Genomic DNA, 25,314 nt, shown 5'->3' with positions numbered 1-25,314 from the left:
ACACAGACTTCTTATAAAGATAACAAAATATTATCAACAGACGAGTATGTTTACACAAATACCACTGAGTTAATTAGTCAGATTTTTGTACTAATTAGCTTCAGAGGATGTGTTTTCTTGTGTTTTCTGATCGTGGCCGCCTCTCCTTCTCATGCTGTGTTTTTTCTCTCTCCTTAGGAAAAACTGCATCCTGGCGGACGAGATGGGTTTGGGGAAGACGATCCAGTCCATCACCTTCCTCTACGAGATGTTCAGCATGGGCATCCGCGGGCCCTTCCTCATCATCGCCCCGCTCTCCACCATCACCAACTGGGAGAGGGAGTTCAGGACGTGGACGCACATGAACGTCATCGTGTACCACGGCTCGCAGATCAGCCGCCAGATGATCCTGCAGTACGAGATGTTCTACAGAGACCCGCAGGTACTGGATGGTTCCACCGGGTCAGAGAGGGAGTCAGCTGTGTTAGTTTTAATAAATACATGCAGAAAGAGCGGCTACAGAGCCTCACATGCACATGAAATTAGAAGGAAACGCTCCGAAGCTGTTAAATTAAATCTGTCTGTGATGTTTAATTGTTTTCCAGCTGTTTTCTCTTTAAAGTGTTAATCAGAACGTTTACATGACACATGAAAAAAACGAATTATTGCCTTAATCTGACTATAACTGGACAACTGAAGTGCATGTAAACGTGTTAGCTGGTCGCACATTAGCCAGTCATTTTAGCTGGTTGCACAATAGCTGGTTGCATTAGCCGGTTGCATTTCGGTCGCACATTAGACGGTCACATTAGCCGGTCGAACATTAGCCGGTCGCACATTAGCCGGGTCACATTAGCTGGTTGCACATTAGCTGGTTGCATTAGCCGGCCGCACATTAGCCAGTCGCATTAGCTGGTTGCACATTAGCTGGTTGCACATTAGCTGGTTGCATTAGCCAGTTGCATTAGCCGGCCGCACATTAGCCGGTCACATTAGCTGGTCACACATTAGCCGGTCGCATTAGCTGGTTGCACATTAGCCGGTCGCATTAGCTGGCCGCACGTTAGCTGGTCACATTAGCTGGTCGCATTAGCCGGTTGCACATTAACCGGTCTCACATTAGCCGGTCGCACATTTAGTCGGTCGCATTAGCCGGTCACACATTTAGTCGGTCGCATTAGCCGGTCGCACATTAGTCCGTCGTATTAGCTGGTCACATTAGCCAGTCGCACATTAGCCGGTCACACATTAGTCAGTCTCATTAGCCGGTCGCACATTAGTCAGTCACATTAGCCGGTCGCACATTAGCCAGTCACAATAGCCGGTCACAATAGCCGGTCACATTAGCCAGTCACACATTAGTCAGTCACATTAGCCGGCTGTACATTAGCCGGTCACATTAGCCAGTCACATTAGCCGGCTGTACATTAGCCGGTCACATTAGCCGGTCACATTAGCCAGTCACATTAGCCGGTCGCACATTAGCCAGTCACAATAGCCGGTCACATTAGCCAGTCACATTAGCCGGCTGTACATTAGCCGGTCACATTAGCCAGTCACACATTAGTCAGTCACATTAGCAGGTTGCCGGTCAGTAGCGACGGCACAAAGTGTCTAACTGAGGTGAACAGAAAGGCGCCATATTAACCTGCTGAAACGAAGCATATCTCCACCCAGTTTTGAGGAGGAGGACACGTTCCCGTCAGTTATTAGATTTTCTCAGTTGAATGTAAACTGGGACAAGGACAGAAGTCCTATTAGACGCCAAAATCGTTTTTTTAAGCATAATTTGATTAAACTGTGCATGTAAACACGCTGATTGATTAGTCAGTGCGTTTATTAGTCAAATGTCTTTCATTTCCTACTTTAATAGATTAATTATTGAAGCAATTCATTATCTTATCTTTGGGTTTTGGACTGTTGGAGCACAAAACAAACTTTTTCAATATCACATTTTATTTATTTATTTATTTTTTACAATTCTCTTATATTTTTCAGATAAAGCAGTGAATCAGAGAAATGATTGGCAGATAAATGGATGATGATTATAATTGTTGCTTTCATCCCTGAAGCGGTTTAATTGTAGCCTTCTCTTTTAGAAAGCTGCCTCTCCTCTTTCTGCTGTAATGAGTCATTAGTGAGGAAATCCCTCCAACGAGCCCCGAGGGGAACCAGAACAACTCTTTCATTCTGCTTCAGGTTCATCTCAATGAAGCGAGTTCACCACAGTTCAAATGTTCTGTGGCTGCGTTACATTTGGTTTATTTTGTTTCTTCTGATTAACGTTTAAAGGGACAGTTCGTGCCAGAAATACACTTTTTTTTCCCTTTTACAGTTAGTGCTATTTATCAGTCTGGATTATTTTGGTTGCAGTGTTGGAGATTCGGGTCGTATTTTCTCTTAAATATAATGGAACTAGATGCATTCTGCTTTTGATGCTCAAAGCCAAAAGGTACATTAAGAAAGCTCCAGTGTGAAGTCTCTTTCTAGAAGTCATGACCCAGTTACAAGATGATCTGCAGACGTTGTTGTGGCGGGAAAGCATTACCTCATTTCTACCATTAAAACCTGTTGGGGCGCTGCTGTGGTATTCTACTCATAGAACTTCATACATAGAACTTCTCATTAAAGCTGGGAAAGTGGATACGTGGTTTTGTAGTATTTGTAGTTTTTTCCACCTATTTTCTGTCTCTTGGCCAATGAAATGCATCAGGATACATGTGGGAGTGTCGCAATGCAACATGGGACTTTTCAGAACTTTGAAATCATCACCAAAAAAGATACAAAATGACAAAAAAAGACACAAAATGACCAAAAAAGACACAAAATGACAAACATGACCAAAAAAAGACACAAAATGATGAAAACGACACAAAATGACTAAAAAAAGACACAAAATGACCAAAAATAGACCCAATAAGACCAAAAAAAGACACAAAATGACTAAAAAAAGACACAAAATTACAAAAAAAAAAGACAAAATGAGAATACATGTGCAAGTGTCGCAATGCAACACGTTGATTTAAAAAAAACAACTATTGGAGGTTTGGACAAATAAACTTCTCATGAAAGCTTCATATAGCTAAATTTCTGAATTTCATTTCTATCTGCTACAGAGGCTGAAAATCCTATTATTTAGTAGAAGAGTTGACACTTCTGTTGAATTTACAGAAAAACTTCATGTTTTAGGGGTTATTTTAAAATCACCCAGAGGTTTTACAGGCAGTTTTTCAAGCCATTTTAGGCCTAAATGGGTTAAACATGAAGATGAATGATCAGTCAGGAAGAATTATTGTGGATATATTGTTTGTTTTTGTATTTTAACCGTGTCATCTGTTCTGGTTAGAGAGTGGTGGAGTTCTTCTGGTCTCATATGGACTAATGTGATGTTCCTCAGGGTAACACCATCCCCGGCGTGCTGAAGTTCCACGGGGTGATCACCACCTTCGAGATGATCATGGCCGACTGTCCCGAGCTGAAGAAGCTTCACTGGCGCTGCGTGGTGATCGACGAGGCTCACCGCCTCAAGAACAGGAACTGCAAACTGCTGGAGGGACTCAAACTCATGAACCTGGTCAGTAGCATGCAGCAGCTTTATTTACTTCTCACTGTTCTCAGGTCAAATATTTATATGCGATTAAAATGCGATTAATTTCGATTAATTAATTACAAAGCCTCTAATTAATTAGATTAATTTTTTTAATTGAGTCCCGGCCTTATTAATAAAATATAAAGTGAGAAGGGGTTCCACTCCAGACTCCACTGACGTGAGAAAAGACAATACAAAAAGTTTGGAGACTTATTTACAATAATATTCCTGAGCAAGTTCATGTGTCACATTTGTTCTATAGGAACACTATAAGACACAGAGTGCTGCTTTATTTTGGGCAACTTGCAATTTAAGTTTAAATCTTTCATTGAAGCACGAGACCAAATCAGAAAACAATAATCTAGCTGCGACAAAACGAATGCATTTGTAACTTGCTTGACGATATCTTGGGGTATAATTTTTAACACTCTTTTTACCATAACCACCCCATTTTATTAACAATATAATCAATATGTTTTGACCATGCTAGATGCTGATCAACAATTGTGCCAAAAAGAACCCACACAAAGTGATTAAACAAAGACAAAAAGACATAAAATGACCAAAAAAAGACACAAAATGACTAAAAAAAGACACAAATTGACTAAAAAAAAAGACACAAAATGACAAAAAAAAGACAAAATGACAAAAAAAAAGACACAAAATGACTACAAAAAGATACAAAATGACGAAAAAAAGACATAAAATGACAAAAAAAAAAAAAGACACAAAATGACAAAAAAAGACACAAAATGACAAAAAAAGACACATAATGACCAAAAAAAGACACAAAATGACTATCATAAAATTGTTCAAGAGGAATGTTATTAATTTCCAATACCAGGGAAGGTTCATCACGCAGCAGATACTTTGACCCAATAACGATAGATTTAGTTTTTATGTTCGACATAGCTGCAGGAGTTAGATAACTTTTATATTTCATCTTGTTTCCTCTGGTGCTCCTTCTTTCTTGGAGTAAGAGTTGTTTTAATAACCCTCATGGGATCATTTTTCAGTTCAGTGTGAATAAATTAGCTGCAGCAGGTTCTGTGTGATGTGTTTTTGTGATTATTTTTAAATAAAAATAACAAGCTGTCTGTGTTTTTTCTAACAGGAACACAAGGTTCTGCTGACAGGAACCCCTCTGCAGAACTCGGTGGAGGAGTTGTTCAGCCTGTTGAATTTCCTGGAGCCGCTGCAGTTTCCTTCAGAAAGCACCTTCCTGGAGGAGTTCGGGGACCTGAAGACAGATGAACAGGTACGCTGAGAGAAGATGTTTTCAGGAAAACAACAACAACAACAACATGATATTTCATCATCTTTTTCACTGTCTCGGTGTTGTGTTCTTCTCTCAAAACAAAAAGAGATATTTGATCTGTAAAAACACTCTTGGTATGGAAATAAAGAGGAAGTGTGGCAGAGTTTAACCCTGCGGAGTCTCCAAAAGCTCCAAATAATCCAGACTTGTTGCCTCCATCAGACTAGAAAACAAAGCAGCGTGGAGCCCTACTGTACATTTACCTCTAAAGTTCTGGCTGTAAACTCCATGAGGCCAGTTTCAGTTTGATGATGATATACCAAGTAAAACTGGAGACAAGCTCAAATAGATTTAGTATCAAATGATAGAACTGGATGGAACCCTCTTATATGGTAGATTTGACACCTTTGGTCACATTTGCAACGTTTAAAATTCTTTATTGAGTATGATGGTGTTTTGAAAGTTTAAAAAAAGATTCAAAATCACATTTTATGTTGGACTTAAGGACTAAAAAAGACAAAAAATGACCAAAAAAAGACACAAAATGACTAAAAAAGGACACAAAATGACACAAAATGATTAAACAAAGACACAAAATGACAAAAAAAGACACAAAATGACTAAAAAAGACACAAAATGACTGAAAAAAGACAAAAAATGACCAAAAAGAAACAAAATGACAAAAAAAGACACAAAATGACTAAAAAAAGACACAAAATGACTGAAAAAAGACACAAAATGACAAAAAAAGACACAAATGACAAAAAAGACACAAAATGACCAAAAAAAGAAACAAATGACAAAAAAGACACAAAATGACCAAAAAAAGAAACAAAATGACAAAAAAAAGACACAAAATGACTAAAAAAAGACAAAATGAGAAGACGGAATGGCCAAAAAAACCCCACAGAAGACACAACATGACACAAAGAGACACAAATGACCAATAAAGACACAAAAAGAGATATTTGATCTCTAAATACACTCTTGGTATGTAAATAAAGAGGGAGGAAGATGCTTTGCGTATGTCTCATTTACATTTCTCTCCATCCTCCTCCTCCTCCTCCTCCTCCTCCTCCTCCTCCTCCTCCTCCTCCTCCTGTTCCTCTCCACCAGGTGAAGAAGCTGCAGGCCATCCTGAAGCCCATGATGCTGAGGAGGCTGAAGGACGACGTGGAGAAAAACCTGGCGCCTAAAGAAGAAACCATCATCGAGGTCAGGCTGTGATAAAATAAAACATCACAGATATTAAGTTATTGCTTCTTTTCAGCTGTCTCATATTTGTACGTTTAAATAACACACAACTTTTATGCCACTTTCTTCCATTTTGGCTGAATTATTTCTGGAACATGGAACAAAAGCTTCATTAATGTGTCTGCAGTAACAGAATCTATTTTAAAAATCAAGTTTTTATCAGAATAACTAGTCTGAGAATGTGAGACACATGATAATAGTTTATCTAATCATATCTAAGCACAAATAAGTTATAAATTAAATTACATTTTGAAATAAAATCCAATATATTAGCCAAGTGGTTGGCAGTGTTACCTCAGAGCAAGAGGAAACTATAAAATTGTATTATATTATTGTGTTTATACACGCAAATACAGCATCTCAGAATCGGAAGCCTTTATTGTCATTGCACAGAGTAACATGTGCAACTAGAAAATTCTTCAGAGATTAATAACAATTAATACTAGTAATGTTATAATACCTATCATTGATCCGACTTCACTTTGAGCGTCCTGAGTTCTTCCTGAACGTCTACATATGGTTTTCGTGAAGAAAAATATAGAAATTGCTTCGTAAGAGCGATCTGAAAAACTGTTAAATATGCTTTTCTACCGAAATCTTCCTTCGTTTTTAATATGGGAGCCAATGAGGCTGTTGGTGCGTGTTGGTGGTGCATCTGTGCGTCCTACGCCCAAACTATAACTCTGACAGCTTTACCAGAGGATTGTGAGGGAGAAGACAAGTTTGACCTAACTATATGACCTATCGAAACGTGGATTAATACACCGATACACAAGACTTGTGTCTACTGTTTAAAGTTTAAATGGAGTCTCTAGGTGAAATTATGCCGGAGAAGTAGACGTTTAAAAATCTCCAATTATTGTTCTTTTTCGCTCATTTTTTTGTCGCCCGTCCCATTCAGTTCAATGCAAAACTTTGGGCAGTTTTTCACGACTTACGTCGCGAAAAATTCGGATTCTGTAGAGAAAAATAATAGCACACCGATCCCGATCAAACCGCACGTTTTGACATATAATTTAACTAGTGGCGGGACAAAATTGCGTCCGGAAGAGGAAGAAGAAGAAGAAATCCACAGTATAACAGTAGTGCAGCACTGGGGGCCAGTGCTCGGTGCGATTGCCCCGTGGCCCTAATTAACTAGTGCAACGACATTTACCATCAACCCGTCCAAACGTATACTTAAAAAAAAACGGGGTATGTTTGCATATTTGTATCTGTGTGAGAGTTCTAGTTTGTAAGCCTGTGACCCGCCTTTGCCCTTCACCTAATCAGTCCGTGTCTCAGCTCGCTTGAGTGTCAAAAAGCGATAACATAGCGGTTGCTATGGAGACAGCCTTGCTTCGGTCCCAGACAGCAGCAGACAGTCAACAGGTGTCTAGTAGAGAAGATCCGTCTCACTGCAGTGCACATCCAGGGGAATTTATTATCCAGTAACAGCCTCGAGCCAGAACTGTTTTGGGGAGGCCAGATAGTGGCAGCATGCAATTTCCAGCTAACCATCTTATCCATAATGTCCATACTGGTCTCTGGATCGATCCAGGGCCGTCAATCTCTCCAAGATCTGTATAGTTTGATGGGTCTGGTATTGCCCGATATTCCACCTTCGATAGTGCAATCACCGTTAAATAACTACACACAAAGTGGATAAATCAGACAACAGACGTACCTTATAACCAACCTTCTATAGTCCAATAATTGTGATGTTTCTCCTGGTGGTGTTGCTGCAGGTGGAGCTGACCAACATCCAGAAGAAATATTACCGAGCCATCCTAGAGAAGAACTTCTCCTTCCTGTCTAAAGGAGCAAACCAGCACAACATGCCCAACCTCATAAACACCATGATGGAGCTCCGCAAGTGCTGCAACCACCCCTACCTGATCACAGGTACACACACACACACACACACACGTATTTAATAATCTCAATCACACATTTCTTCCTGTGATTAGAAAGTGTTTGTATTTAACTATTCTTTTCTAATGCTCTAATTTAGCTGTTTAAACTGAGAGAACGTGCTGATAAATATTAGAAATGACCTCATAGACTTAATCTGATCACTTCTAATTTTATCAAATTGGACACTATCCATAAACACACACACAATCAGAAAAAAACCCTTGTTTGTGAGGACCACACCGGTTTAACTGGACATAACCCACACACACACACACACACACACACACACACACACACACAGTGACCTTGTTCTTCCCTGTTTGTAATTGCTCCTATTTAATGACACATCAGTTATAATGAGCAGTTAATTAACAGTCTCTAATTACACTTTGCAGCAGTAACATGTGTTCGACCAACAATAAAACTGATCCTCTAACAGCCATGACTGTAACATAATGTCCCTGTTGTGTTCTGTGGTCCAGGAGCGGAGGAGAAGATCCTGGAGAGCTTCAGGAAGTACCACAGTCCAGACGCTCTGGACTTCCAGCTGCAGGCCATGATCCAGGCCGCCGGGAAACTGGTGCTCATCGACAAGCTGCTGCCCAAACTACTGGCAGGAGGACACAAAGTCCTGGTCTTCTCCCAGATGGTCCGCTGTCTGGACATCATGGAGGACTACCTCATCCAGAGACGGTGAGGACACGTCAATGGAGAGTATAAGGCTGTTTCCACTACAGCCCAATACCAGAATGAGGCGGGTCAACAACACGCGCCATTTGTAAAAGCCGGTGAAGCAGTGTTGCCAACTTCGCTACTTTGTTGCTATATTTAGTGACTTTTCAGACCCCCTTAGAGACTATTTGTCAAAAAAGCGACTGGAGACAAATCCAGCGACTTTTTCTGGTGTTATTGGAGACTTTTGGAGACACAAAATTACAAAAAAAGACACAAAATGACTGAAAAAAGATTCAAAATGACCCAAAAATTACCAAAAAAAGACCCACAATTATTAAAAAAAAGACACAAAATGACCCAAAAAAGACACAAAATGACCAAAAAAGAGACAAAATGACAGAAAAAGACGCAGAATTACCAAAAAAGACACAAAGTTATTAAAAAAAGACACAAATGACCCAAAAGACCCAAAATTATTTTAAAAAGACACAAAATGACAGAAAAAAACTAAACTACTTAAAAAATAAACAAAATGACCAAAAAAGACACAGAATTATTTAAAAAAAAGACACAAAATTATTAAAAAAGACACACAATTATTTTTAAAAGGCACAAAATTATTAAGAGACACACAATTATTAAAACAGACACAAAATTATTTAAAAAAAAAGACACAAAATGACCCAAAAAAGACACCCAATTATTAAAAAAGACACAAAATTACCAAAAACAGTAATTAAAGGGACCTTCCACACACAACACGGTAAAGTGTCATTCATATAAAACTCACATTAAACTTTCATACCAAGGTGGGGGCCACAAAATATCGTCACGAGGGCCACAATTGGCCCACGGGCCGCGAGTTTGAGACCCCTGGTCTAAAGGAAACACGGCTAATGTGATGCAGCATTTGACAGAAGTTAGATGGAGGTAAATGGACGTTTCTGTGTGTTTTTTTCTTCCAGCTACACGTACGAACGCATCGACGGCCGGGTGCGAGGGAACCTGCGGCAGGCGGCCATCGACAGGTTCTGTAAGCCGGACTCTGACCGCTTCGTCTTCCTGCTCTGCACCAGAGCCGGAGGGCTGGGCATCAACCTGACGGCAGCAGATACCTGCATCATCTTCGACTCGGACTGGAACCCTCAGAACGACCTGCAGGTAGGAGACAAGAACCAGCAGCAGCCTCTAGTCTTTGTTCTTGTGATAGAACAATCATGTCTCTTCTGACTGAACTTGGTGCTCTGTTACTGGTTTATTATGGAGTGGCACTTTTGTGTCTTTTGGGAAAATGGCAATATTTGACAAGAAGCTTGCATCAAAGGACAAATCTGCCTCAAATAATGAAGTGAGCACTCAGTGTTCTGACTCTGGGTCTGAATCTTTTAACAGTTTATATGAAATAAAAGTAAAAAATTTGCAAAATTGAGAGGCACGTCCAAAAAAGTAATCATCGTTTCTGTTGATGAAAAACTCCTTTGGAATATGAAGTGTTTTGTAATGCGTTTAGTTGCAGTGTACATATATATATATATATATATATATATATATATATATAATTAATTCTAGTGCAGCCTGAAATTTCTTATCAGTCACTATGATCAATTGAAAAAACTTGCTGTCAAAGACACAAAATTACCAAAAAAAAGACACAAAAACATTAATAAAGACACAAAATTACCAACAAAAGTAATTAAAGGGACCTTCCACACACAACACGGTAAAGTGCCATTCATATAAAACTCACTGACTGTAATCACAGTAATAATGCATCAGATTCTTCCATTATTCCATCATTATATTTAACCTCTCCTTCCTGGTCCAGGCCCAGGCTCGCTGCCACCGCATCGGACAGAGCAAAGCGGTGAAAGTCTACCGGCTGATCACCAGGAACTCTTACGAGAGGGAAATGTTTGATAAGGCCAGTCTGAAGCTGGGGCTGGACAAAGCCGTCCTGCAGGACATCAACCGCAAAGGAAGCCTGAACGGGGTGAGAGAGTATCGTTAGATACGGATAAACATCTTAACTTAATGTTTACACTCCTTTCCTCCTTTCCTCTCCTTGTTTCCTCTACTTGTTTCCTCTCCTCCTTTTCTCTGTATCCTCTCCTTGTTTCCTCTCCTCCTTTCCTCTCCTTGTTTCCTCTGTATCCTCTCCTTGTTTCCTCTCCTCCTTTCCTCTCCTTGATTCCTCTGTATCCTCTCCTTGTTTCCTCTGTATCCTCTCCTCCTTTCCTCTCTTTGTTTCCTCTGTATCCTCTCCTCTCCTCCTTTCCTTTCCTTGTTTCCTCCTTTCCTCTCCTTGTTTCCTCTGTATCCTCTCCTCCCCTCCTTTCCTTTCCTTGTTTCCTCTTTTCCTCTCCTTGTTTCCTCTGTATCCTCTCCTCTCCTCCTCTCCTCTCCTTATTTCCTCTCCTCTCCTCTCCTTGTTTCTTCTCCTTGTCTCCTCTCCTCTCCTCTCCTCTCCTATCCTCTCCTTGTTTCCTCTCCCCTCCTTGTTTCCTCTCCTCTCCTCGTTTCCTCTCCTTGTTTCCTCCCCTCTCCTTGTTTCCTCTCCTCTCCTCTTCTTTTTTCCTCTCCTTCATTCCTTGTTTCCTCTCCCCTCCTTGTTTCCTCTCCTCTCCTCGTTTCCTCTCCTTGTTTCCTCCCCTCTCCTTGTTTCCTCTCCTCTCCTCTTCTTTTTTCCTCTCCTTCATTCCTTGTTTCCTCTCCTTGTTTCCTCTCCTTGTCTCCTCCTTTCCTCTCCTTGTTTCCTCTCCTTGCTTCCTCTCCTCTCCTCCTGTTATAATGCCATCGATCTTTATTGAAAAAGCAAGTTGATCTGGTGTTAGAGCTGTTAGTTATAGAGTTAATAAGAGTGTTTGTTGTGACGTGTGTGGCTGTTGTTGCTGCAGGTGCAGCAGCTCTCTAAGCTGGAGGTGGAGGATTTGTTGAAGAAAGGAGCGTACGGAGCGCTGATGGACGAGGAGGACGAGGGATCCAAGTTCTGTGAGGAAGATATCGACCAGATCCTCCAGAGGAGAACCCAGACCATCACCATCCAGAGTGAAGGGAAGGGCTCCACCTTCGCTAAGGTACAAAAAAAACCTCATCTATTTATAAACCCATAACAACTACAATACATCTATTAGTTCTGGGCCATTTTATCCTTTTCATTCTACCTGTTTATACCATTTAAAAACTGTTAACAGTCTCAGTATACAAAACAGTAGTGCAACAGCAACTTAAATAAATAAATATGGGGGTCCGGGGGCATACTCCCCAGTCATTTTGTGTTTCTTTTTTTAATAATTGTGTCTTTTTTTAAATAATTGTGTGTCTTTTTTTAATAATTGTGTGTCCTTTTTTAATAATTGTGTGGGGTTTTTTTTATAATTGTGTGTCTTTTTTGGTAATTTTGTGTCTTTTTTAAATAATTTTGTGTCTTTTTTAAATAATTCTGTGTCTTTTTTTCGTAATTTTGTGTCTTTTTTAAAATATTTTGTGTCTTTTTTTTAGTAATTTTGTGTCTTTTTTGGGGTCATTTTGTGTCTTTTTAAAAATAATTTTGTGTCTTTTTTGGTAATTCTTTGTCTTTTTGTCGTTTTGTGTCTGCTAACACATCCATGTGCTACTATTTTGAAAGCTACATGTGTTTGCTTGTATTTTGAAGGCGGGTCTAATACGTTCTTACCATAACGCCTTATGTTGTGTTCAATTTTCACTGAAAGTCTGAACTTGGAGCTTGGAACAACGTTGAAAATTCTGACGTTTGTGTAGACTCTTTTTATGTCTTTTTAAAAATAATTTTGTGTATTTTTTTAAATAATATTGTCTTTTTTTTTTGGTAATTTTGTGTATTTTTTTGTAATTTTGTATCTTTTTTAAAAATAATTTTGTTTCTTTTTTGTTTTTGTGTATTTTTAAAATAATTTTGTGTATTTTTAAAATATAATTTTGTGTCTTTTTTGGTCATTTTGTGTCATTTTTAAGTCATTTTCACTGCCTCCAGCGACCCCCAGGTAATTTGAGTTTGAGACCCCTGTCTTAAATCATCTTCTGTGGGAACTTGTCTCAGTGAAGGCCTTTTTTTGGCAGATAGAAGTCTAAAGGCTGTTTTTTTAGAGACTTTTTGGAGGAAAAGCTGAATACTTGGAATATTTTGGCATCAAGATCAAATGTGAAGATACTAAATAGTTGTGAAAAATCATTCACCAACCAGAATCTGACTTCTTTTCCTCTCTGTTTTTTCTTTCCTCAGGCCAGTTTCGTGTCTTCTGGTAACAGAACAGACATTTCTCTGGACGACCCAAACTTCTGGCAGAAATGGGCCAAAATCGCTGAGGTGGAGATCGACTCCAAATCTGAGAAGGTACGAAGAGAAGATTTTAAGAATGAAACAGGAGGAGGAGGAAAAGAAGAAAAAGATTTAAAAGAGATGAGATAGAGAATAAGGAAATAGGGAATAAATATAAAATGAACACAATAAAGTGAGAGAAAAGGGAACAAAAACATTAAACGAGTGAATAGGAGATGTTCTTTCATCTTGCAAAGGTAAAAACAAGCAGTTAGAAAGAGGAGCGAAGGAGTAACGGAGGAGAGGAGGAGCAACATAAGGCTGAAAGGATGAAAGATGGATCGGATCCAAGTTAGAGAACACAAAGATGAAGAAGGGAGGAGAAGAAAAGCTTCCAAACTGGGAAAAGAGTAAACAAGGGAGGGATTTATTTTCCCTCTCCTCTCCTCTTGTATCGGTGTATTAATCCACGTTTCGATAGGTCATATAGTTTTTTATCAATCCCTGTTCAATGACCATGATCATTTTTGGAGAAATTCTGAGATTATAATGGGTGTGTATTGCACGGAATGTTCGTGTCACAGTGTGTGACATCATCGCCAGAGTGTAGAGGGAGAGAAAAAACTGTCAAAAAATAAATTTGAAAACTGCGCTCCAGGCCGCAAATTCCACTCTACAGAAACAATTTATACATAGAAACGTAGGAAAATTAGTCTTCTCCCTCACAATCCTCTGGTAAAGCTGTCAGAGTTATAGTTTGGGCGTAGGACGCACAGATGATCCACCAACACCACCAACAGCCTCATTGGCTCCCATATTAAAAACACAGGAAGATTTCTGTAGAAAGGCATATTTAACAGTTTTTTTTAGATCGCTCTAACGAAGCTATTTCTTCATTTTTCTTCACAAAAAACATATGTAGACGTTCAGGAAGAACTCAGGACGCTCAAAGTGAAGTCGGATCAATGATAGGTATTATGGTTTTGCCAAAAATGCTTTCTGTTCGAGGCCAGAAATTCCAGTCTGTCCACCTCTGTTACGGGACATTGGCAGTTGGTGGCAGTTAATTCCGTTAATTGCTCTGCTCTGATTGGTCGACCGCAAAGCCTTTGATGCTTTGATGTGATTACAGTTACAGATGCACGCACACACACACACACACACAGGTAACTAGTATTAATTGTTATAAATCTTGAAGAATTTCATCATAGTGTACACACACCGGCAGTAGCCCCTGTGGCCCTTTCACAATTTCCCCAGAGGAAATTTTCTAGTCTCCTCTTCTCTCCTCCTTAATGAATGAATCAGAGTGTTACTGTAACTCCCTGTCTCTCTACCAGGAGTCTCTGGTGATCGATACTCCTCGTGTGAGGAAACAGACTCGTCACTATAACTCCTTTGAGGACGATGAGCTGATGGAGTTCTCTGAGCTGGACAGCGACTCGGAGGAGCGTCCGTGTCGGACTCGGCGACTCGGCGAACGCAGCCGGCGGTACCTCCGGGCCGAGTGCTTCAGGGTGGAGAAGAACCTGCTGATCTTCGGGTACGACCCGAAACCTTCACTAGTCATTACTTTATGTTTGTTTTCTTCACATTTTCCTCACTGTGTCCTAATTTTAACTGCAATATATAAAAGTCCTGCACCTCAATAGAAACAGCTCAGCCATGGTTAGAAAGTAGAGAGAACTTAATATTTACACTCCTCTCCTCCTTTCCTCTACTTGTTTCCTCTCCTCCTTTTCTCTGTATCCTCTCCTTGTTTCCTCTCCTCCTTTCCTCTCCTTGTTTCCTCTGTATCCTCTCCTCCTTTCCTCTCTTTGTTTCCTCTGTATCCTCTCCTCTCCTCCTTTCCTTTCCTTGTTTCCTCCTTTCCTCTCCTTGTTTCCTCTGTATCCTCTCCTCTCCTCCTCTCCTCTCCTTATTTCCTCTCCTCTCCTCTCCTCTTCTTTTTCCTCTCCTCTCCTCTTCTTTTTTCCTCTCCTCCATTCCTTGTTTCCTCTCCTTGTCTCCTCTCCTCTCCTTTCCTCTCCTTGTTTCCTCTCCTTGTCTCCTCTCCTCTCCTTGTCTCCTCTCATCTCCTTTCCTCTCCTTGCTTCCTCTCCTTGCTTCCTCTCCTCTCCTCCTGTTATAATGCCATCAATCTTTATTGAAAAAGCAAGTTGGATTTTATAATTCACTGATTTTTCTGTTACCCTGAGGCTGCAGAATTTTAATTTTTTTTGACAGAATGTTGTTAGTGCAAACAGTTTATCTTGAGCAAAATTATAAATGAGAGATAGAATAAAGTTATTTTTTTATGAAATATCACTATTTTAAAACTTAGAGTTTGTTATTTTTCCTGATGGGAGCATCCATCACACACCATTAGTTCAGAAAATGTTCAGATTTTAGCCAGTTTTTCTTAAATAAAACATGCCGTGTGGGGTTCAGAAGTTACATTTGCAGTAAGTAAAACAGAACAGAAAGAAATAGTTCTTATCCCAAGTTATCTGGAAACATTTAGACAGCTGAAACATGACCCAAAAAAACTGAATGTTTAGTACCGTAGATGTCTGACATGCTGACAGGTTGACATGTTGGAGCTGACACTTTCTCGTCCTTGGACAGCCTGCTGTAAAATACATGACAAACTACATTATAACACACTCTTTTTCATTTCTCTCTAAACAGTATGAACATATTTATTTGTCCTCACACCGTGCAGCCATAGAGACCTGGTGTGATGACAGTTTACTAATACTCAGTCCAATAAAAAGCTTCTATATCTTTTGTTTACATGCTTGGTCTGTTGCAGCCTCAACAACATAAATGAGCTGAAATACAACAGAGACTCTCCTCGTTTCCTCTCCTCTCCTGAAAACTGTGAAGAGAATAATTATTTATTTTGTGATCACAGACTGTTTATGTTGTAGCTGAAAATATGTATTTATTTATTAGGTTCACGGGGCACCGAGCACTACTGTTATACTGTGGATTTTTTCTTCTTCCTCTTCCGGACACAATTTCGTCCCTCTACTATATAACTACAAATTATATATCAAAACGTGCGGTTTGATCGGGATCGGTGTGCTATTACTTTTCTCTACGGAATATGAATTTTTCGCGATGTAAGTCTGCCCTGCAAAAAATGAGCGAAAAAGAACAATAATTGGAGATTTTTAAACGTCTACTTCTCCGGCATAATTTCACCTAGAGACTCCATTTAAACTTTAAACAGTAGACACAAGTCTTGTGTATCGGTGTATTAATCCACGTTTCGATAGGTCATATAGTTTTTTATCAATCCCTGTTCAATGACCATGATCATTTTTGGAGAAATTCTGAGATTATAATGGGTGTGTATTGCACGGAATGTCCGTGTCACAGTGTGTGACATCATCGCCAGAGTGTAGAGGGAGAGAAAAAACTGTCAAAAAATAAATTTGAAAACTGCGCTCCAGGCCGCAAATTCCACTCTACAGAAATAATTTATATATAGAAACGTAGGAAAATTAGTCTTCTCCCTCACAATCCTCTGGTAAAGCTGTCAGAGTTATAGTTTGGGCGTAGGACGCACAGATGATCCACCAACACCACCAACAGCCTCATTGGCTCCCATATTAAAAATGCAACAAGATTTCTGAAAAAGGGAGATGTAACAGTTTTTTTTAAATCCCTCTAACAAAGCTATTTTTTCATTTTTCTTAAAAAAAACATATGTAGACGTTCAGGAAGAACTCAGGACGCTCAAAGTGAAGTCGGATCAATGATAGGTATTATGGTTTTGCCAAAAATGCTTTCTGTTCGAGGCCAGAAATTTCAGTCTGTCTACCTCTATTACGGTACATTGGCAGTTGGTGGCAGTTAATTCTGTTGATTGCTCTGATTGGTCGCCTTTGATCCTTTGATGTGATTACAGTTACACACACGCACACACACACACACACGCGCGTAAGCGCACACATTCCTCCAGATACACATTTTTCACACGCACACACACACACATTTTGAGGTTAAAGGTCATAGGTTGCTGTATAAATAAATACTTGTAAAGGAATGCTTGTTGTAGGTGTGCTCCTTGTATATTATATAGTATCATAACATTACTAGTATTAATTGTTTGTTCCATATCTACATATTGACTATCCTCTCTCTTCTGTCCAGCTGGGGACGGTGGAAGGACATCCTGAACCACGGTCGGTTTAAGTGGCACCTGGCAGAGAGAGACATGGAGGTGATCTGCAGGTGAGGACAGAAGCTCTCTATACCTTTATCCTCCTTTGGTCCACAATGAGTTAAAAGGAGTGTACAAGCAACCTGGCAACACGGCTGTCGCAACAAAAAACATGCGAATCTTAAATATCTCTGTGTTGTTGTGTTGTGCAGGGCTCTGCTGGTTTACTGCCTCAGACACTACAAAGGGGACGACAAGATCAAGAGCTTCATCTGGGACCTGATCACTCCGTCCAAGGAAGGCCAGGACCAGACGCTGCTCAACCACTCCGGTTAGCATTTTCAGTCTGGGGCTATGTTGTCTGTATGAACCATTTAAAGGTCTTTACCAGGACGTGTCGGTATCATTGTTCTCAGCACAACCTCACCTATATGACCTGATTATTAATTCATTCTGACTAACTGGATCAACATTTTGAACACAAAAAACACACAAAAATAATTACAGAAAACACACATAAAAACACAACAAAATTACAAAAAAACAAATAAATACACAAAAAATTACCAAAAAACACAAAATAATTACAAAAAACACATAAAAACACAAAATACAAAAAACACATATAAACTAAAAACACAAAAATATTTTTAAAAATATAAAAAACACACAATTTTTTTTACAAAAAACACATAAAAACAGTAAACACAAAAGATTGCATTAAAAATGATGAATGCACACTGCAAAATTAGAAAAATCTCTGCAAAAAAAAAAAAAAACCTACACTTGAAGGTGTTTTTTTTTTTTTTTAGCTTTGCTGAAAAAAAGGTTTATGCATTAAATTGGACATATTTAGAGAGAAGCTGACAGCAGGGCTCCATGCTGCTTCGTTTTTATGTTGTGTTACGTTCTCCTGGACTCCCGAGGGTTAACTTGCACTGTGATGTTAGCCGATGATCTCATACTTCAGTTAGCATTGAAAGAGTGCTCCACAGATATAGCATTGCATTCCTGTAACATATTGCACCAAATCAATGCTGCAGAAACAGAGTTTTTTTTAGAGTCCGAGTCAGATCAGAGTCAGATTTTCCTTTATTGTCATTGCACAAAGTAACAAGTACTATACTAAACATATACTTAAAACACACATATAATATGACAGAGGTGGACAGGACAGGGAGACAGAATGAAAGAAAAGAAATACAGCACAACGTGAGGAGAGGAAAGGAGGAAAAAACAATGAAAAAAACGACGATATTCATATATATATTTGGAGGATATTCCACGTATCTACATTCACATCCCTAAAGCACCCACAATGCAACAGCTGCTAACAGTTGGGTCTGAGATTTGGGTTTGTTTCTGCTAATATTCTCTAGTTTAGCCTCAGACCATCAGTTCAAAGTGTAAAATTGGTGAAGTTTCCCTTTAACTGTAACTATTCATCCATTGACTTCAAGCTTTTGTAGGACAAACAGTAGACTTTTTACTTTCCCCGCTTTGTTTTTCACTTTGTTGTTTAGTATCTTGTCATGTATGTATAAAGTCTATTTGAAGCATTTGTCTGAGGTGATTTATTTGTCCCTGTCCAGGTTTATCAGCTCCGGTTCCTCGCGGTCGGAAAGGGAAGAAGATGAAGAACCAGCTGAATGTTCCTGAGGTGAAGAACGCAGACTGGCTGGTCCACTGTAACCCCGAGGTGGTGCTGCAGGACGAGAGCTACAAGAAACACCTCAAACAGCACTGCAACAAGTCAGTTCACACTCTAATAACTCTAATATATACATCTATATATCTATATATAAATATCTATATATACAGGATTAAACAGACGGACAATATTGTGGAACAGTCTAAAGTCGTCTGTTTGCTTCAGCAAGACTATTTATTTATTTTATTTTATTTTCACAGTCAGTCACTTTAACAGCTGTAGACATGCACTAATAATAATAATAATAATAAGTGTTTTCTCTGTTTAACAAACAGCTGCACATTAATATCAACCTGCATTCTGTATTTAAATGTGAACTGCCTTTATATTATATTATTTTATTATTAGCCTATTATTTGTGTCTGTATATAGACGATCCTGGTGATAAATTCATTATTTAATATCCCAGAACATGATTGTGTCCGCTGAACACCAACCAATGCTGTATTAGGTTGGATGATTAAGATAAAATGTTAATAATGTCACTCAGATCAAAGCTACACTCGGCAATAATCAGCCTCATGTGGGACTGATGGAAATGACAAAAAAAAGCTTCTAGAACGATTTTTCTTTAAATTTATTATAAATGTAGAAAGATGTTTTTGTGGTCTTTCTGTTGTTCAGACCCACAATAAAACAGATTTTTAACTCCATGTCGAATCAGAAGATAAATAAAATATAAAACTTGTGAGTGACACGATAAAATATCTACAACAAATATTAACCGTAGAATCAAATCGTAACGTTCTTACACTGTATCGAATCGAATCGGTTTGTAATAAATGTATCGTGTTTTAATTTAATCGTAACCTGTGTATCTAGATGTTTATCACTCTAGTTTCTTCTGTAGTCAAATACAAATATTCACATTTTGGTTGAAGTATCTATGTTTTAGCATCAAAGTGTTTTAGTGTTTTATTCCAAAACCCTGAAACATTTTCCTAGTGACCTGATGTAGGTTTCTTAATGATGCTGTTGCTAAATACAGTATATATATTTATATATATTCCTCTCCCTATGTGGTGTGGTAGAAGCAGCTGAGCTGCTCTAGATGTTAGTTTACATAATTGTAGTTAGTTTAATTAAGGAGCTACTATAAACAGGACATCTTGTAGGATAAATAACCTCTCTGTCTGTCTCCTCAGGGTGCTGCTGAGGGTGAGGATGCTCTACTACCTGAAGGTGGAGGTTCTGGGTGAAGCTGCCACTCAGTCTCTGGAGGGGATCCCTGCCAGGTATTATATTCATATTATAAGAAACTTTATGGATTGTTTGATCAGATGATTGCTTCACAGATGTCTTGACACAGAATCTGGATGTTAAATCTACAGTAATAATTTTCAGGGTTCTTACGGGTGCTTGAAATCCTTGAAAATGCTTAAATTTTAACGCTGGATTTTCCAGATAAGCAGAAGAAAATGGATGGGTGGATATTGAGATTAGTAAACTGTACTTTTGGTTGTTAAAAGTGTAAAACCATCGCTGTCGGTATGGTTTAGTGAAATTACCCCTTTAAGCATGTAAGAACTCATCTAAAACAGGCAACTAACAACCGTTGTAAGGTCCTGGAAAAGCTTGAAAATGGACCTGGAAAGTACTAAAAGTGCTTGAATTCGACCACTGAAAAAGTGTATGAACCTTGAATTTATTGACTCATTTCATGTTTCTGCCTTCCTGCTTGTTTCCACCAGCAGAAAGCTGAAAATGTGGAGATGAGGCTGAAAGTGTTGCGACACTCCGGAGCGTCTCACAGCTCTGACTGATTGTTTGTGTGTCTGTTTGTGTGTGTGTTTGTGTTGACAGTAAACTGGAGGTGGCGCTCCCTGACATCGACTACATCGAGATCCCAGTGACTTGGTGGGACGCAGACGCTGACAAGTCTCTCCTCATCGGGGTCCACAAACACGGTGAGGACTCACAAAACAACTCACCAAACACACACACAGACATTTTTAACTTCAATCTTCTTATATGTGAAAGCTTGCATGAGCACAGTCGATCATTGTTTTTCATGTGATTTAAAGATGATGGAGGGATTTTTGTTTTCAGCAGTTTTTTTTCTAAAAATCTGTCCAGAAGATTTAGAAGTCGTCAGGTCACAGATTCGCCATCTGCTGTTTGTGTTTGTGTGGCGTGTTGATCAGAAAACAGCATCAGGAGGTTTTCACAGCGAGGCGGTTCACTGCAGACATGGCCGCCTCATAAACACAATTTTTTGGTTTCCGTGTGTTATTGAACAGGTTACGAGCGCTACAACGCCATGCGGGCGGATGCTGACCTGTGTTTCCTGGAGAGAGTGGGAATGCCGGACGTGACGGCGCTGACTGCTGAACAAGGAGGAGGAGAGGGAGCATCTGACCTGACAGACAGGTAGACAACACACACACACACACACACACACACACACACAGGTTGATAACGTAGAGAATTGTCTTTTACGCAGGTCCACTTAGACTCTGTGATGAACTGATTCAATTTTGGAGATTAAAAAGGTCAACACTCCTAAAAAGGTTTGTCTCGGGGAGTTTGAGACCCTAAACCAGTGGTTCCCATTTTTCTTTTGAGGGACCCACATTTTTACCATTGTAACTTTGGCGACCCCCCATTGTCCATTGCTTCTATGAAGCCGAACTCAATGTGACTTTCATGGTTCCCTCTCTTTTTATTTTTGAGATATTCAGCTTTTTCGTCTCCCTGACGCCATTTTTCCATTAGCTCTGTGTTTCTGTTGTTAGATGAGGTTACCGCTAGGTGAGGTTACCTCTAGGTGAGGTTAGCGCTAGGTGAGGTTACCTCTAGGTGAGGTTACCGCTAGGTGAGGTTACCGCCAGGTGAGGTTACCTCTAGGTGAGGTTACCGCTAGGTGAGGTTACCGCCAGGTGAGGTTACCGCCAGGTGAGGTTAGCGCTAGGTGAGGTTAGCGCTAGTTGAGGTTACCTCTAGGTGAGGTTACCTCTAGGTGAGGTTATCGCTAGGTGAGGTTATCGCTAGCTGAGGTTACCGCTAGTTGAGGTTACCTCTAGGTGAGGTTACCTCTAGGTGAGTTTACCTCTAGGTGAGGTTACCGCTAGCTGAGGTTACCGGTAGGTGAGGTTACCACTAGGTGAGGTTACCTCTAGGTGAGGTTACTGCTAGCTGAGGTTACCGCTAGGTGAGGTTACCGCTAGATCAGGTTACCGCTAGGTGAGGTTACCTCTAGGTGAGGTTACCTCTAGGTGAGGTTACCGCTAGGTGAGGTTACTGCTAGGTGAGGTTACCGCTAGGTGAGGTTACCTCTAGGTGAGGTTACCGCTAGGTGAGGTTACCGCTAGCTGAGGTTACCTCTAGGTGAGGTTACTGCCAGGTGAGGTTACCACCAGGTGAGGTTACCACTAGGTGAGGCTACCGCCAGGTGAGGTTACCGCTAGGCGAGGTTACCTCTAGGTGAGGTTACCGCTGAGTGAGGTTGCCGCTAGCTGAGGTTACCGCTAGGTGAGGTTACCGCTAGCTGAGGTTACCTCTAGGTGAGGTTACCTCTAGGTGAGGTTACCGCTACCTGAGGTTACCTCTAGGTGAGGTTACCGCTAGGTGAGGTTACCTCTAGATCAGGTTACCGCTAGGTGAGGTTACCTCTAGATCAGGTTACCGCTAGGTGAGGTTACCACTAGGTGAGGTTACCTCTAGGTGAGGTTACCTCTAGGTGAGGTTACCTCTAGGTGAGGTTACCGCTAGGTGAGGTTACCGCTAGGTGAGGTTACCTCTAGGTGAGGTTACCGCTAGGTGAGGTTACCGCTAGCTGAGGTTACCGCCAGCTGAGGTTACCGATACGTGAGGTTACCACCAGGTGAGGTTACCACTAGGTGAGGTTACCGCTAGGCAAAGTTACCTCTAGGTGAGGTTACCGCTAGGTGAGGTTACCGCTAGGTGAGGTTACCACTAGGTGAGGTTACCGCCAGCTGAGGTTACCGATACGTGAGGTTACCACCAGGTGAGGCTACCGCTAGGTGAGGTTACCTCTAGGTGAGGTTACCGCTAGGCGAGGTTACAGCTAGGTGAGGTTACCACTAGGTGAGGTTACCGCTAGGTGAGGTTACCGCTAGGTGAGGTTACCTCTAGGTGAGGTTACCTCTAGGTGAGGTTACAGCTAGGTGAGGTTACCGCTAGGCGAGGTTACCGCTAGGCGAGGTTACCGCTAGGTGAGGTTACCTGTGTATACTGCAGGAGGGATGTTACACATGTCCTTATTCTCGTGATATAGCCTTTATTTTTAAACTTTTCTATAGTGATTTTTCTATTTAAATAAATGAATAAACGTTTAATGTAGCCCTTATTTAGTTGTTTTTGTCCCACTCATGAATTAAATTCTGACTCATCTATATTTAACACATTAGATTTATTACATCCCTTAAAATCAAGAGGGCCTCGCGACCCCCCGTGGATCTTTGGGGCCCCCCCTATTGGGAACCACTGCCCTAAAGGAAACACCGTCATGTCCACAGATCTCTCTGGGCTCTCCAGCAGGAGTCACCTCCTCCTCCTCCTCCTCCTCTTCCTCTTCCTCTTCCTCTTCCTCCTCCTCTTCCTCTTCCTCTTCCTCTTCCTCCTCCTCTTCCTCTTCCTCTTCCTCTTCCTCCTCCTCCTCCTCCTCCTCCTCTTCCTCCTCCTCCTCCTCTCTGTAGTAGCGTTCCCAGCAGGAGGTGCCAGCTCTGGTGTGAAACACACCTCCTGCCGTCTGATGTTTGTTTGTATCATCAGTGCCACCTCTCCACCCACACACCTGCTTTACATGGAGAGTGTGAGCGACAATATTACAGAGACACACAAAGGAGGACATCAGGGTGATAATGGTGTCGATAATATTTTAATGAAGCTGTTAACGGGGCAGGAGATACGACAGACAGCTGCAGGTGGATTTACAGCCAGTATTTGATTTTTGCCTGAGCTCTTAGAGGTATGTTTTTTTTTACCATCCTCACAAGTCTTTTTTTTTTGTCATAAAAAGACACAAAGTGACCAAGCTCTGCTGAGACCTTTAAAAAAAGGCAAAGAAATACTAAAATGACACAAAATGACCCAAAAAAGACACAAACTTACTTAAAAGAGACACAAAATGACCAAAAAAGACACAAAATGACTAAAAACAGACACAAAATGATTAAAAACAGACACAAAATGACCAAAAAAAGACACAAAATGACCAAAAAAAAGACACAAAATGACTAAAAAAAGACACAAAATGACGAAAAAAAGACACAAAATGACAGGAAAAAATTTAATTTACTTAAAGAAGACACAAAATGACCCAAAAAGACACAAAATTACAAAAAAAAGACACAAAATGACCAAAAAATGACACAAAATGACAAGAAAAAAACTAAACTACTTAAAAAAGACACAAAATGACCCAAAAAGACAAAAAATTACAAAAAAAGACACAAAAAAAGACACAAAATTAACAAAAAAATACACAAAATGACACAAAAAAGACACAAAATTAACAAAAAAGACACAAAATGACTGAAAAAATGACACAAAATGACAAGAAAAAAACTAAATTACTTAAAAAAGACACAAAATGACCCAAAAAGACAAAAAATTACAAAAAAAGACACAAAAACGACACAAAAAAAAGACACAAAATGCCACAAAAAAGACACAAAATTAACAAAAAAGACACAAAATGACTGAAAAAACAGCGAGTGCAAGTGCCCACAAGTGCCATGAGTGCTGGGGGGAAAAAACAAACTCAAAATTACCCAAAAAAGGACTCAAAATCCTCATAATATGCCCCAAAAAAGGCAGAAAAAACTTCCAGCGAGTATTTGATTTTCCCCTTCAGCTCTAAGAGCTATATGGGTTTTTTTCCATCCTCTCAAGTCATTTTTCTGCTACTTTCACTGCACTTATTACTCACAAGCAGAGCCGATACTGACAAAAGCTAGAGTGGAGTAATTGACGGAGAGAGTGAGCCGGAGAGAGAAAGAGGGAAGTGCAGACGGAGCGTGGGAAATGTATTTTATCCGGTGCTGCAGCTCCGGCTGACAGCAGACGATGAAGAGGAGACGCAGCTTTTTGAACATGGAGCTTTGATCCTCTTCCTGGAGGTAATTGAAGTTGTCATTCACTTTATTACCTGTTCAACCTGAAGCTGTTCCCAGCTGAGACAGAGACTGTAGGCAGGAAGATCCTCCAGCAGCTAAATGTTAACTCAGCAGGTTCCAGCAGCACAGGAAGGAAAAATACATAAATACTCACAAGGATGGATCAGTGCACACAGAGGAAACCTGCTGCTCCAAACCTTCATCACAACTTTTCCTCAGCACAGAGGAAGAGGAGAATATATTTACTATTTATGAAGCTTGAAAACTTGGGAATTTCTGCACACTTGCAAGAAAAAAGACAGTTGTAGAGTGACTTTTTATTTCATCCTTGGGCAAGTTGTTTGTCCAGGGTGGGGAATAACAGTTATAATGACATGAAGTATACATTTAAAATAAAGAATTGGAATAAAAAGGAATTAATAAATTAACACTTTGTGTCACAA

At 40.1% G+C, this 25,314-nt stretch overlaps 1 protein-coding gene across 1 annotated transcript in view; it reads left to right on the top strand.

Annotated features, from left to right (window-relative positions):
• chd6 (chromodomain helicase DNA binding protein 6) overlaps window positions 1-25,314 on the top strand; it is a 162,897-nt gene that overhangs the window by 104,506 nt on the left and 33,077 nt on the right. Inside the window, exons 13-29 of the mRNA XM_059330328.1 lie at window positions 178-421; window positions 3,377-3,553; window positions 4,683-4,826; window positions 5,943-6,041; window positions 7,808-7,964; window positions 8,459-8,669; window positions 9,617-9,812; window positions 10,477-10,641; window positions 11,546-11,725; window positions 12,892-13,002; window positions 14,268-14,470; window positions 17,071-17,151; window positions 17,293-17,411; window positions 18,673-18,832; window positions 19,937-20,026; window positions 20,595-20,698; window positions 21,032-21,161. Of these exons, the coding sequence (XP_059186311.1) occupies window positions 178-421; window positions 3,377-3,553; window positions 4,683-4,826; window positions 5,943-6,041; window positions 7,808-7,964; window positions 8,459-8,669; window positions 9,617-9,812; window positions 10,477-10,641; window positions 11,546-11,725; window positions 12,892-13,002; window positions 14,268-14,470; window positions 17,071-17,151; window positions 17,293-17,411; window positions 18,673-18,832; window positions 19,937-20,026; window positions 20,595-20,698; window positions 21,032-21,161 (2,571 nt within the window). The remainder of the gene's footprint in view (window positions 1-177; window positions 422-3,376; window positions 3,554-4,682; window positions 4,827-5,942; window positions 6,042-7,807; window positions 7,965-8,458; window positions 8,670-9,616; window positions 9,813-10,476; window positions 10,642-11,545; window positions 11,726-12,891; window positions 13,003-14,267; window positions 14,471-17,070; window positions 17,152-17,292; window positions 17,412-18,672; window positions 18,833-19,936; window positions 20,027-20,594; window positions 20,699-21,031; window positions 21,162-25,314) is intronic.

The sequence above is a fragment of the Centropristis striata genome, chromosome 3, assembly GCF_030273125.1.
Source record: "Centropristis striata isolate RG_2023a ecotype Rhode Island chromosome 3, C.striata_1.0, whole genome shotgun sequence".
Taxonomy (NCBI): Eukaryota; Metazoa; Chordata; class Actinopteri; order Perciformes; family Serranidae; genus Centropristis; species Centropristis striata.
Note: the sequence above shows the minus strand (reverse complement) of the source record. Positions and strands in the feature narration are given on the sequence as shown.